The sequence below is a fragment of the Tachyglossus aculeatus genome, chromosome X4, assembly GCF_015852505.1.
Source record: "Tachyglossus aculeatus isolate mTacAcu1 chromosome X4, mTacAcu1.pri, whole genome shotgun sequence".
Classification (NCBI taxonomy): Eukaryota; Metazoa; Chordata; class Mammalia; order Monotremata; family Tachyglossidae; genus Tachyglossus; species Tachyglossus aculeatus.
The window spans coordinates 30219482-30233358 of NC_052098.1; the positions used below are offsets into that span (position 1 = coordinate 30219482).

A 13877-nucleotide genomic window follows, 5' to 3' on the forward strand; every position below is an offset into this window, starting at 1 on the left:
AGTACCATTTGTACTAGTATTCAATCTGATACTTCTACATAATATATATACTTATGCTTTTAAGTCAGCATTATTTTGTTTCCTGATGCTACTGGGTGGAGGCATGTGTTGGGACACCCAGGCTGTGAAGAAATAATTGAGGAGAGGAACAAGGACATTGGTTTGGGTAGTCTCAGTACTGCCTGGTCCCTTCCTAGGATAAAGTATCTTTAAATGGATTCACTTTAGACAAAGGACAAAAAAAGGTTAGTTTTTTCCTACATTGCCCGCCTCTTATTTTTGGGTCCTCTCTGGTTTTCAGAACTTTCTTTTATTTCTTTTTCCTACTTACGTATCCTCACTCGTCTCCCACTGCAACCCAGCCTGCACACCTTGCTCATCTATCATCAAGTTACTTACTGTGTCCACCTCGTCTATCTAGCCGTCGACCCTCTGCTCATGCCTTTCCTCTTGCCTAAAACTCCCACCCCCTTTATAGCAGACAGAACACTACCCTCCCCGTCTTTAAAGCCCTACTGAAATCAGACCTCCTCCAGGAAGCTTTTGCCGACTAACTTATCATCCCACCCTATTCACTCCCTCCTTATGCACTTAAGTCCACACCCCCTAAACATTTTGATACTCATTCTTTCCCTACATCCAGAGCACCTATGTACAGACCCTTATACTCTGATGTATCCCCTACCTGAAATTTATTTTAATGTCTGTCTCTCCCACTAGAATTTAAGCTTCTTGAAGGCAGAGATCATGTCTACCAACTCTTACTCTACTCCCCAAAGCACTTGATACAGTGCCTGCAGCACACAGTAAGTGCTCAATAAATACCACTCACTGACTGATGGAAGTGCAACTCACGAACAAATACATAGGGTTCATTTGGGATGAGCAAAGACTGCAAACTGGAGGAACAACAGATGGGGAGAGCACAACCTTTTATTAAAGGGCACTGAAATGCAGGAAAGGTGCATTAATGCAGACCATGAATTAGAACAAGGATGAAAGACTAAGCCCTACCTGCCCTCACCTCTGCGCTGGCTAGGAATTTAGCTGTATACCCCTTTGATATCACCCCAGCACCACAACACTTGTATAAATATTCTTATACTTTACTACTTCCCCTATCCTTAACCTATTTTAATGCCTGTCTCTCCTTGTAGATTGTAAGATCCTTGTGGGTAGGGATCACAGCTACCAACTGTTATATTGTACTTTCCCAAAGGCTTAGTACAGTGTTCTATGCACAGTAAGCACTCAATGAATTCCACTGATTGACTGCATGATAAAGTGTAATGCAGTCACCTAAAGCCTGCATTATTTTAGTGACTGACTGCCTCCAACTACAAAGAATTTAAATACATCATGCAAATGGACATAGGCACTATAAACATCATTACTAGGCTTGTTTTCTCCTTTATTGCACAAAAGAATTGCACAAGTAGCTCGGCTTATGCCAGCTTGTTGCTCTATGGAGCGAATGCCAAATTAATTACATCTGGAGTGAATTTCCTAAGTGGCATGAAATTCTTTGGGAAGCCACATTTCAACTTGCTACCCAATGCCCCTTACCTTGGCTCCCAAGCAGTTTTCAAAGTCATTTTTCATTTCTGACACAGCTACTTTGTCTTGAGGCCTTTTGGGTCCACTGCAACAAGGCACCACGGTTTTTAAGTCTAATTCTACAACCTGTTCCCCGACAAAACAAAAAAGATGAACAGCAGAGGATTCACTTGTGAAGCCACTTGGAAAAAGATAAATCAAGCCAGAGATAAAGTCAAATGCAATACAAATCTGGGAAATATCAATATTAAATGTTAAAAGGTGCCATTTCCCAATGGCAGACACACCTGTCATTTTCCCCAGTAGAAGGAAACTAAACCTAGCCCCGTATTTCCGATTTTCAGATGCAATGAAAAATATACTACTTTCCACCCTTAATTTGTTGGCAATTCATGGCCGGGAAAAGATACTCTCACCTTTCCAAATGGCAAGCATAAACCAATCCCTCTAGACTATAAGCTCGTTGTGGGCAGGGAACCTATCCGGTAATTCTGTTGTATTGTGTTCTCCCAAGTGCTTAGTACAGTGCTCTGCACATAGTAAGTGCTCAAAAAATATGACTGATTGATAATCTTTTCCCTCATTTTTCTATTGTTTTAGCTAGACACATCTACTAATTCTTATGACTACTGATGTTTCTTCCCCTGGAGACTTTGTTTTTATATAGGAATAGCATAGTGGCTGCCCTGTATTTTAATGTCTTTCAAAGTTACCAGCTAGAAAACAATAGCATTAAATTGAGGTCTAAAAATAGAGAGAGATGTGCCATTAAATGGAGATTATTCTCATACCTGGGTGAAATCTGGATCTTGAGATGATTTACTGAAATCTCTAAACATTCCTACAGCTTGAAGATACTTCTTAATGAGATTAACTTTTTGCACATCACGACCTAAAAGAGCATTTTAAAAAGAATTACACAAATAGCACCAGAAGGTACTCAATAAATACTTGTGATTGAGTATACCAAGAAATCAAATACACACACACACACACACACACACACACACACACACACACACACACACACACACCACACACCACACACCACCACCCCGCAAAAGTGGGCATTTTGTAAAGAAATGTACAAGCACAGCTTTTTGGTCAAAATGATCAGAATTTGCATGGGAAGCAAAAAATAGTGTTGCCAATAGAGATCTTCAGAGTTTTTTCCTTGAGTATAGAAGGGAATTTATTTAACAGAAAGGCTAGAAGTGTGGTGTGCAGGCTGTGACTTTTTTTGATGAATCTGTTCAGATTCAGTCCAATATTGCTATCCAAGCATCTCTAAACACTGAGCTCTGCGGTAGTGAGTACTATCTTTAAAAGATCCCCCAAACTATGTAGCTAAAGAATTTTTCTCAATTTGAGTTTAATAATTACTGAGAAACTCTTTTGCCAGAATATTTTAAAATAGTGTTGAGAAAAGTTAGAGATCACAAATGATGAAAGACTTGCAAGAAGTCTGCACAGTAATGAGTAGAATTCAAAACACTTTCCTGCCCAGGCTCTATGGAGTAGAAAATCCAGTGCAAGATTTGAGCCTTGCTCTACAACTTATTTCCTTATTCTCCTCACTCTCAGGAGCTCATACTTTCTATTTACTAATGCAACTCTGTAATGAAGCCTCAATGACATCCAAGCAAAATATTAACTTCAAACCTCAGGTTCGAACACACACGTACCTCATTCTAGCTCAAAATTCCAAACCTTAATGTTGAAATATTTTGGATATAAGGAGCTACAGTTCAGGACAACATAGGGATTAGATGCATTTGACCATTAGAGAAATGGAGACAGAAGGGATTTACAAAGAGAAATAAATATACAAGAAGCAGGGTCAAGAGTGGAATTACAAATTCCCCATTGCGTTCTCATTTGGGCAGATCATATTCTTTCTTTAATCTTTCTGGCCTGTTCTCAGTGTATTTACCTGTTTGAATCAGATACTTAACACTAATGTCATCCACTGGGAAGAAGGCTGCAGTTGCTCCATATTCTGGACACATATTGGCAATAGTGGCTCGGTCGGCGATGGAAAGCTGGGCTGTTCCAGGCCCAAAGAACTCCACAAATTTACCCACAACCCCAACTTGGCGAAGATGCTACAGTAAAAACACAATGGAGAAGCTATTGGGAGATCCCTAGTTTTCCATATTAAAGATAAAAACAAAACATTACAGCATGTCTACTATAGACTTTATATGTGCCATACACCAATATATTATATATATATCTAGGGAAATGAATACTTACTGCCCTGTAAACCAGGCTTGCAAAAAAGTACCAAAAAGGTAGTTGTCCTCATGAGAGGTTTATAGATCCTCTGTAAATGTCTCAAAGTAGTAAAACCAGCTTTTATTATTATTATCAGTAATAATAATAATAAAAAAGGATTTGTTGAGTGCTTATATGCAGAGTGCTGGGGTAGATACAAACACATCAGACACAGTCCCCGTCTCTCCTGTAGACCAAGCTTCTTGTGGGCAAGGATTATGTCTACCAACTCTGTAGTACTGAACTCATTCATTCATTCAATCATATTTATTGAGTGCTTACTGTGTGCATGCAGAGCACTGTACTAAGCGCTTGGGAAGCACAAGTTGGCAACATATAGAGACGGTCCCTACCCAACAGCAGGCTCACAGTCTACAAAGGGGAGACAGACAACAAACCAAAACATATGAACAAAATAAAATAGAATATGTACAAGTAAAATAGAGTAATAAATATGTACAAACATATATACATATATACAGGTGCTGTGGGGAGGGGAAGGAGGTAAGGCGGGGGGATGGCGAGGGGGAGAGGAAGGAGGGGGCTCAGTCTGGGAAGGCCTCCTGGAGGAGGTGAGCTCTCAGTATGGTTATGAAGGGAGGAAGAGAGCTAGCTTGGTGGATGTGCGGAGGGAGGGCATTCCAGGCCAGGGGGAGGATGTGGGCCGGGGGTTGATGGCGGGGCAGGCGAGAACGGGGCACAGTGAGGAGGTTAGCGGCAGAGGAGCGGAGGGTGTGAGCTGGGCTGGAGAAGGAGAGAAGGGAGGTGAGGTAGGAGGGGGTGAGGTGATGGAGAGCCTTGAAGCTGAGAGTGAGGAGTTTTTGCCTGATGCGTAGGTTGATTGGTAGCCACTGGAGATTTTTGAGGAGGGGGAGTAACATGCCCAGAGCGTTTCTGCACAAAGACGATCCGGGCAGCAGCATGAAGTATAGATTGAAGTGGGGAGACACAGGAGGATGGGTGATCAGAGAGGAGGCTGATGCAGTAGTCCAGTTGGGATAGGATGAGAGATTGAACGAGCAGGGTAGTGGTTTGGATGGAGAGGAAAGGGCAGATCTTGGCGATGTTGCGGAGGTGAGACCGGCAGGTTTTGGTGACGGATTGGATGTGAGGGGTGAACGAAAGAGCAAAGAGGGCAGAATTAAGGCAGGAAAGGATAAACTTGAAGTGAACGAGGTTGGCATGGTGTTTAGACTCGCCAGCAGTGTTCAGCAGCTCGAGCGTAAGAGCGAAGGAGGCGAACAGTGGCAGTGATCCAGGGCTGTACTCTCCCAAGTACTTAGTACAGACACAGAACAGACACTCAATAAATGCCACTGGCTGATTGATCTTGGGACTTACAATCTAAGAGGGAGGGAGGACAGATATTTAACACCCATTTTGCAGGATAAAGAAACTGTAGCACAAAGAGGTTAAGTACTTGAGGATCAGTATGGCACAGTGGATAGAGCATGGGCCTGGGAGTCAGAAGGTCATGGGTTTGAATCCCAGCTCTGCCACTTTTCTTCTGTGTGGCCTTGGGCAAGCCATTTCACTTCTCTGTGCCTCAGTTACCTCATCTGTAAAATAGGGATGAAGACTGAGAGCCCTGTGTGGGACAGGGATTGGGTCCAGCCCATTTTGCTTGTATCCACCCCAGCACTTAGTACAGTGCCTGATACACAGTACGCACATAAATACCATAATTGTTACTATTATTATTTGCCCAAGGTCACATACAGTCAAGTGGCAGAACCAGGATTAGAACCCATATCCTTTGACTCTCAGGCCCAATCTCTTTCCACTAGATCATGAGGCTTCTTACCCATTATAAACTTTCACTTTCCCTTGGAAAATGGTCACAAGACCATTTGCAAGACTTCCATAAATTAAGTTTCACAAAAGGCAGAGGGTCTGCCCCTCCCAAATTCCCTTTTCAGATTTTTCATTCATTCATTCATTCAATCATATTTATTGAGCGCTTATTGTGTGCAGCACTTGGGAAGTACAATTTGGCAACATATAGAGACGGTCCCTACCCAACAATGGGCAAATATAGCAATGCCACCATGTGAAATGTGGTAGTCAAGGAAATTTACCAGGGTGCAGCAGAATTCAATATGACAGACGGAGAACTAGGAAGTGAAGGTGGTTTTCTCTTCACCCACCCTCATAAGTAACGGTTGGCTCTTGGAGAGGGCAAATCTCTTGAATTTACACTTTGTGCATGCAGCTTTAGCTCAAAATAGTGTATTTAAATTTAAAAAACCCCAAACTACAAAGTTGGAAACCAACTTCCAATAAAAACATACATGACATCTTTTTCATAATACACAGCCCACAAGAAAAATGGACCAAGGCCAACTATTTTCAACTTCTGAATTTGAAACAAAAGGTCTACACTCACTATTTTTTATTCTATTTTCCCAAGCACTTACTGAAGTGCCCTGCACCCAGTAAGTGTTGAATAAGTACAACTGACTGAGGTACAACTACTGCAAGAAGTGAAATACAGCTTCTTTAATCAAGAGGTAAAATCAAAAACACTTCTTCACAAATATTTACAGCACTAAATTCACACTTTTAATGTCAAAACAAGTATATAAGTGGTACAGTAAAATCAACATGACAATTACGATGAATTTAAACCTGCCAACCATAGAATACATTTTATTTAATCTGTAATACTGCTGTCCAAAACAATCACCACCCCTCTTTAAAGCATCATTGTTGCCATCATTTGTAGGAGAGTGATCATGTCCTCTTCCAACTGCTTAGTACAGTGTTCTGCACCCAGTAAGGTGCTCAATAAATACTATGGATTGGTGGTTACACTGGTCTAATCTAGTAAGGCAGTTTTAGGTCCATTTTCAGGGACTTAATTTCCTTCACTCCATACATACTATTGCTCATCACCACAGCAGTCTGTTTCTCATCCTGCTCTAGCCAATCAATTATTTATTAAATGCTTACTGTCTGCAGAGCACTATATTAAGTACTTGAGAGAGTACAACATAACACTTGGTTACCCTCAATGAGTTTACAGCCTACAGGGGATAATATCATTACCTTGGTAACAGTAAGCACTATGTCAGTGGAAGTGACTAGAGGGTGAGGATTTCCAACGAGCCTGTAACCAATAACTTGAGGAAGCACCATGCTAATTGGCTGGCCCAGCATGACAGCTTCTGCTTCAATGCCACCAACACCTGAAATGAATTAACACAAGACAATCACCACACACACTTACTTCGACAATAAAGACCATGTGAGAAAAGGCAGTCTAGGACTATTTTACTTATACAAAAGTTAGAAAGTAGGTGCTGATTTCTTTTTTTAATGTTGATAGACCTAGAAAAGAAATGTGGTATTGTGTCTGCACCAAGCAAAGGGTTTGAAAATAATAGAACTCCGAGGCAATCCTACCTGTTGCATAGTCTCCTTTTCAATTCTACAAAAAGGAGATTGGCAATTAGGATTGTCATAACAACATGGTTTGGTTGGGAAATACTAAATTGGGATCATGAGGCTAAGAGTCTGCCTGATTGTCAGCAGATAATAATGATAATTACGGTATTTGTTAAGCACTTACTATGTGTGAAGCATTGTACTAAGCACTGAGGTACATACAAGTTATTGGGGTCAGGTGCAGTCCCTGTCCCACATGGGACTCACAGTCTAAATTGGAGGGGCAACAGGTATTGAATCCCCATTTAACAGATGAGGAAACTAAGGCACACAGAACGTAAATGACTTGCCCAAGGTCACGCAGCACATCAAAGCAGAGCTGGGATTAAACCCCAGTCCTCTGACTCCCAGGCCTGAGTTCTTTCCATTGGGCCACACTGCTTCTGAAGATGCTGGTGATCGCACCCTTTCTCTTCTTAAGGCACACCAACAGCAGTCTGAACTCTGGGGGCTGACCTGAGTGATGGGGCAGGGGCAGAAAGGGACACAGGAAAAGCTCTAGAGAAACTCTGTCCAGTAAGGCCAAGACAGACAAATCTGAAGGCAGAACCTGAAGTTCAAGCCTCCCTAACACAGAGTTGCATGTATACAGCCTAATGTCATCTACCAGACCATAGCTTTTCCAATTTTCCAAGTCCTCCTAAAAATCCCACCTCCTCCAGGAAGTCTTACCTGAATGATCGCCAACATTCCACGTCAAGTCAACTCAACAACCACTCTTAGCAAATACGTAGACCTTAAGCTCGTTACGGGCAGAGAATGTGTCTGTTTATTGTTACATTGTATTCTCCCAAGCACTTAATACAGTGCTCTACACACCCTAAGCACTCAATAAGTCTGACTGAAAGAATGAATTCAATTGCATGTGGATATTTCATCCTGACATTTGTACTTCTATCTTTTCCTGCTCTCACTATTTGCAAATAACTTTTGTCTGTCTCATTACTCCTTGAGAGTAAGGAATGCAACTTTTGCTTCTTGGGTTCTCTTTCAGGCACTTAGTGCAGTGCTCTGCACTTAATATGTGTTTAATAAATAATACTGAATGAGCAGAAGCAGCAGCTGCTATGGTGGGAGAAACACTGGGGCTTCTCCTGAGGAGGATGGGGCACATTCCTGATCACCCTCTTGAGTAAGGTGACCAAGAAGCCCTCTGAGCAGGACATGCCTAGAAATTTGGCCTCCTGTCTCAGCTACCTGCAAAAGGGCCACTGGGCTTCACTTTCATCTGAAGTGGTAATGGTGGAAATCATGTCACAATGGACGCTCAAGGTAAGTGTGAAAAAGCAGCTGTTCCTGACCATCTCTTCCTTCCTTCCTCACCACCACCACAGTCGCAGCTACTGCCACAGCCATTTCTTCCTGTTTGAATATTTTCACAAACTGCAGTTCTGCCTTGGCTCGAGCTATGCTGAAGGTAGCCCCTCCTACTTAGACTGAGTGTCTCATGAGAGACAGGGACTGTGTCCAAACTTATTTACTTGTATCTACCTCAGCACTTAGAACAGTGTTTGACATATAGTAAGCACTTAAATACCATTAAAAAAAAGAGTAGCGTGTGACAGCTGCAAACCAGTGTCATCTAGATGAGCCTCTCACTCTCCCTTCCAGCCAACCATTCTAGGTCCATTTTCCACCCCCATGGAAACCCTGAATCACTTTGACTTCAAAAGAAATATGGACGCTTACTTTTGGAACTTTTTTTTTTTAAATGATATGCGTTTGGTATTTACTATTTGTCAAGCACTGTTGTAAGGGCTAGAGAAGATTCAAGTTAATCTTGTACAAGGTTGAAGCAGCATGGCCTAGTAGATAGAGCACAGGTCTGGGAGTCAGAAGGACCTGGGTTCTAATCCTGACTCCGCCAATTGTCTGCTATGTGAACTTGGGCAAATCACTTCACTTCTCTGTGCCTCATTTACTTCATCTGTAAAATGTCCTTCCCCTCTGCCTTCAAACATGCCCATGTCTCTCCCATCCTAAAAAACCCCTCTCGACCCCCTCACCTTCTAGTTATCGCCCCATATCCCTCCTACCATTCCTTTCCAAACTCCTTGAACGAATTGTCTACACACGCTGCCTCGAATTCCTCAACACCAACTCTCTCCTCGACCCCCTCCAGTCTGGCTTCCGTCCCCTACATTCCATGGAAACTGCCCTCTCAAAGGTCACCAATGACCTCCTGCTTGCCAAATCCAACGGCTCATACTCTATCCTAATACTCCTCGACCTCTCAGCTGCCTTCGACACTGTGGACCACCCCCTTCTCCTCAACACGCTATCCAACCTTGGCTTCACAGACTCCGTCCTCTCCTAGTTCTCCTCTTATCTCTCTGGTCGTTCATTCTCAGTCTCTTTTGCAGGCTCCTCCTCCTCCTTCCATCCCCTTACTGTGGGGGTTCCCCAAGGTTCAGTTCTTGGTCCCCTTCTGTTCTCGATCTACATTCCCTCCCTTGGTGACCTCATTCGCTCCCACGGCTTCAACTATCATCTCTACGCTGATGACACCCAAATCTACATCTCTGCCCCTGCTCTCTCCCCCTCCCTCCAGGCTCGCATCTCCTCCTGCCTTCAGGACATCTCCATCTGGATGTCTGCCCGCCACCTAAAACTCAACATGTCCAAGACTGAACTCCTTGTCTTCCCTCCCAAACCCTGCCCTCTCCCTCACTTTCCCATCACTGTTGATGGCACTACCATCCTTCCCATCTCACAAGCCCGCAACCTTGGTGTCATCCTCGACTCTGCTCTCTCATTCACCCCTCATATCCAAGCCATCACCAAAACCTGCCGGGCTCAGCTCCGCAACATTGCCAAGATCCGCCCTTTCCTCTCCATCCAAACCGCTACTCTGCTCGTTCAAGCTCTCATCCTATCCCGTCTGGACTACTGCATCAGCCTTCTCTCTGATCTCCCATCCTCGTGTCTCTCCCCACTTCAATCCATACTTCATGCTGTTGCCTGGATTGTCTTTGTCCAGAAACGCTCTGGGCATGTTACTCCCCTCCTCAAAAATCTCCAGTGGCTACCAATCAATCTGCGCATCAGGCAGAAACTCCTCACCCTCGGTTTCAAGGCTGTCCATCACCTCGCCCCCTCCTACCTCACCTCCCTTCTCTCCTTCTACAGCCCAGCCCGCACCCTCCCTCCTCTGCCGCTAATCTCCTCACTGTGCCTCGTTCTCGCCTGTCCCGCCATCGACCCCCGGCCCACGTCCTCCCCCGGGCCTGGAATGCCCTCCCTCTGCCCATCCGCCAAGCTAGCTCTCTTCCTCCCTTCAAGGCCCTACTGAGAGCTCACCTCCTCCAGGAGGCCTTCCCTGACTGAGCCCCTTCCTTCCTCTCCCCGTTGTCCCCCCTCCATCCCCCCATCTTACCTCCTTCCCTTCCCCACAGCACCTGTATATGTTTGTACATATTTATTACTCTATTTATTTATTTTACTTGTACATATCTATTCTGTTTATTTTATTTTGTTAGTATGTTTGGTTTTGTTCTCTGTCTCCCCCTTCTAGACTGTAAGCCCACTGTTGGGTAGGGACTTTCTCTATATGTTGCCAACTTGTACTTCCCAAGCGCTTAGTACAGTGCTCTGCACACAGTAAGCGCTCAATAAATACGATTGATTGACTGAGTGATTGGGAATGAAGACTGTGAACCCCATGTGGGACATGGACTGTGTCCACCCTGATTAGTTTGTATCTACCCAGCACTTAGAACAGTGCCTGGCACATAGTAAGCACTTGTCTTGTCTTATGCCGTCGAGTCGTCTCCAACCCATAGCGACGCCATGGACACTTCTCTCCCAGAATGCCCCACCGCCATCTGCAATCTTTCTAGTAGTGGATCCATAGAGTTTTCTTGGTAAAAATACCGAAGTGGTTTACCATTGCCTCCTTCCACGCAGTCAACGTTAGTCTCTGCCCTTGACTCTCTCCCATGCTGCTGCTGCCCAGCACAGGTGAGTTTTGACTTGTAGTACATCACTTTCCACTCACTAGGAATGGAATGGATATGCCTCTGCCTGACTCTCTTTCCCATAGTCAAGACTGGTAGAGTACTGGAAACTCTCCAGGTGTGAACCTAAAAGGGGAAGTAAGCACTTAAATACCATAAAAAAGGGTAATCAGGTAGGACACAGTCCATATCCCACATGAGGCTCACAGTCTAAGTAAGCTTCCCTGAACTCTCCATCCCCGACCTCCTTCCCTTGGGGTCTCGATGCCTGATTTGAGAAATTCTGATCTCGGAGGAATCAGACATCTACAGCACCATTTGTTTTTCCTCCTAACCAGTGAGTAGCAAGTAGAAATTTGAAAGAGTACTTACCCCAGCCAAGCACACCCAAACCATCGATCATTGTGGTGTGCGAATCCGTGCCCACCAAGCTGTCTGGATAGTAGTACTCATTATGATCAAATACCACTCTTGCCAGGTACTCTAAATTCACTTGATGTATAATCCCTGAGCCAGGGGGAATAATTCTCATGTTGTGGAAAGCTTGGGAGCCCCACTAGGATAAAAATAAAGATAAGTATTTGTTATACTCGTTTGTACCTTAAAATAATTGGAGGGGGAAAAAAAAGTCAAATTCCAACCATACCTTCAGAAATTCAAACCTTTCCTTATTTCTTTCAAATTCCAGGTCTTGGTTCTTCTGTAAACTGTCTACCCTGTCAAGGCGAAAAACCAGAAGTGTTAATTTCCAAGCTCATATCAACACTTGGCGTGTTGTCTGAAATGGGAAAAGAACATTGAAAAATTGGAAACCGATGAGATAAGTGAAAGGAGAGGTAGAAAGAATAATTATAACTAGGTTCAAGCACTTGGTGCAGTGTCATATTCTGTGGCTGTGCAATAAATAAATGACAAGTGAAATTATATTATTATTAAGGTCAATCAATGGTATTTATTCATTAATTAATTCAATCATATTTATTGAGTGCATACTGTATGCACAGCACTGTACTAAGCACTTGGGAAGTGCAAATCGGCAACATATAGAGACGGTCCCTACCCAACAACAGGCTCACAGCCTAGAAGGGGGAGACAGACAACAAAATAATTTATTGGGTGCTTACTGTATTCAGAGCACTGTACTAAGCACTTGGGAGAACACCATAGAACAGAATTGGTAGATGCGTTCCCTGCCCACAAAGAGCTTGTGGGATTGTGAGCTGTTTTTGGTTGGCTTGGAAAAGTTCGCTAAATCTGTAATGACTGTAAAAATGATAATAATGTTGAGGCAGATTTTCCCAGGGGAGGCGTGCTCCCTATGAATTGCACTACCTCTTTCAAGCCAGTAGGAAGCTAGTTGGGAAAAGTCTGCTCCATTGCATTGAATAGCCCCTTTCTGGACTCTCAAAAGGTGTGGCTAGCTCTCAAGAGCTGACAGACAAAATCTTGATACAGGAGGCTGACATTGCAATATCAGCTCCATTTCAGTTTTAAACATACTCAAACTCATTACGTGGTCTCATTAAATAGCTCAACAAAAACCTGTTAGGAAGAGATCTGTAAAAACAGGAAGAAATCATTTCTTATGTACTCTATGGAGGAAAACTTGCATCCGTATCACAGGCTATAGAGAACTGTACTATAAAAATTCATCAATACCGTATCTAGGGAGAAGGGGCTATCTCTTTCTCAGGTTTTTCCTGCCTGTGGCTGTGAGGATAAAAATTTAAGGGCACTTCAAGGATTTACTCTGGAAGACGCAGCCTAAACATGGTATAGTTAGTGCTTACCGGTATGGGTAAAAACAAATCTAGAGCTCGGGAATTTTTGAGTAAAGGCTCAGACCCACCAGTTTTCTCTCTAATTCTGTTTTCCATGACTTGATTAGATTTTCATTCCCTCTGGGTTGAGAAAGGGAAAGCCCTACCGGTATTGCACTCGGGCTGGGTGGTATAATCTCATGGCACTGCTACAGCACTTGGTTCTAGTAGCACAAAATTAACCCAGCAAGGCTACAAGTGAGTTCAGTATAAACTGTACCAGCAAGCTCTGAATAGCTTGAATGGAACAATGTTCAGCTCCCTAGGGCTGTGCTAGTGTTTTTTCTGGAGACAGAGAGTAGGTAAGCCCGCTGATCACAATGCCATGAAAGACTTCAGATTCATTCATTCAACTGCATTTACTGGGTGCTTATTGTGTGCAGAGCACTGCACTTAGCATTTGGGAGAGTACAATGCAATAATAAACAGACCCATTCCCTGCCCACAAGGAGATCCATTCCATAGCTTTCTTTATAAAAAGAATGAGGCTACAACTCTATATAGCAGAAAACAGTTCTCTACCCCCAAACATTCTGCTTTCTAAATTTCCCAAGAATTTGTATTTGCTACATTTGAACATCAATTTGAAATCAAAGTTCACTGCTGGACCCTTCCTTTTTAAACAGGGTTGGACTATTTTTGTGTAAACTAAAAAGGTAAACAAGGACCAGATACTAGTGTTGATGTAATTCAAGGTCTGGAAAAAAATGCAAGATAAATAAGGTCATTCTTTAGGACTCATTAAAGGTGAAATAGTAAAATGGTAAGGCCATTCAAATGGAAACTAAAGTTAAAAAGGCTATTGCTAAGCAGCATTTAC

The 13877-nt window shown here is 43.2% G+C and overlaps 1 protein-coding gene across 5 annotated transcripts in view; it reads right to left on the bottom strand.

Annotated features, from left to right (window-relative positions):
• ACO1 (aconitase 1) overlaps positions 1-13877 on the bottom strand; it is a 59081-nt gene that overhangs the window by 27878 nt on the left and 17326 nt on the right. For all 5 annotated transcript variants that reach the window (XM_038769396.1, XM_038769393.1, XM_038769394.1 and 2 more), the window contains 6 exons: positions 11884-11953; positions 11610-11793; positions 6883-7022; positions 3491-3662; positions 2349-2449; positions 1567-1683 (listed from right to left, as the gene is read on the bottom strand). In XM_038769396.1, the coding sequence (XP_038625324.1) occupies positions 1567-1683; positions 2349-2449; positions 3491-3662; positions 6883-7022; positions 11610-11793; positions 11884-11953 (784 nt within the window). The remainder of the gene's footprint in view (positions 1-1566; positions 1684-2348; positions 2450-3490; positions 3663-6882; positions 7023-11609; positions 11794-11883; positions 11954-13877) is intronic.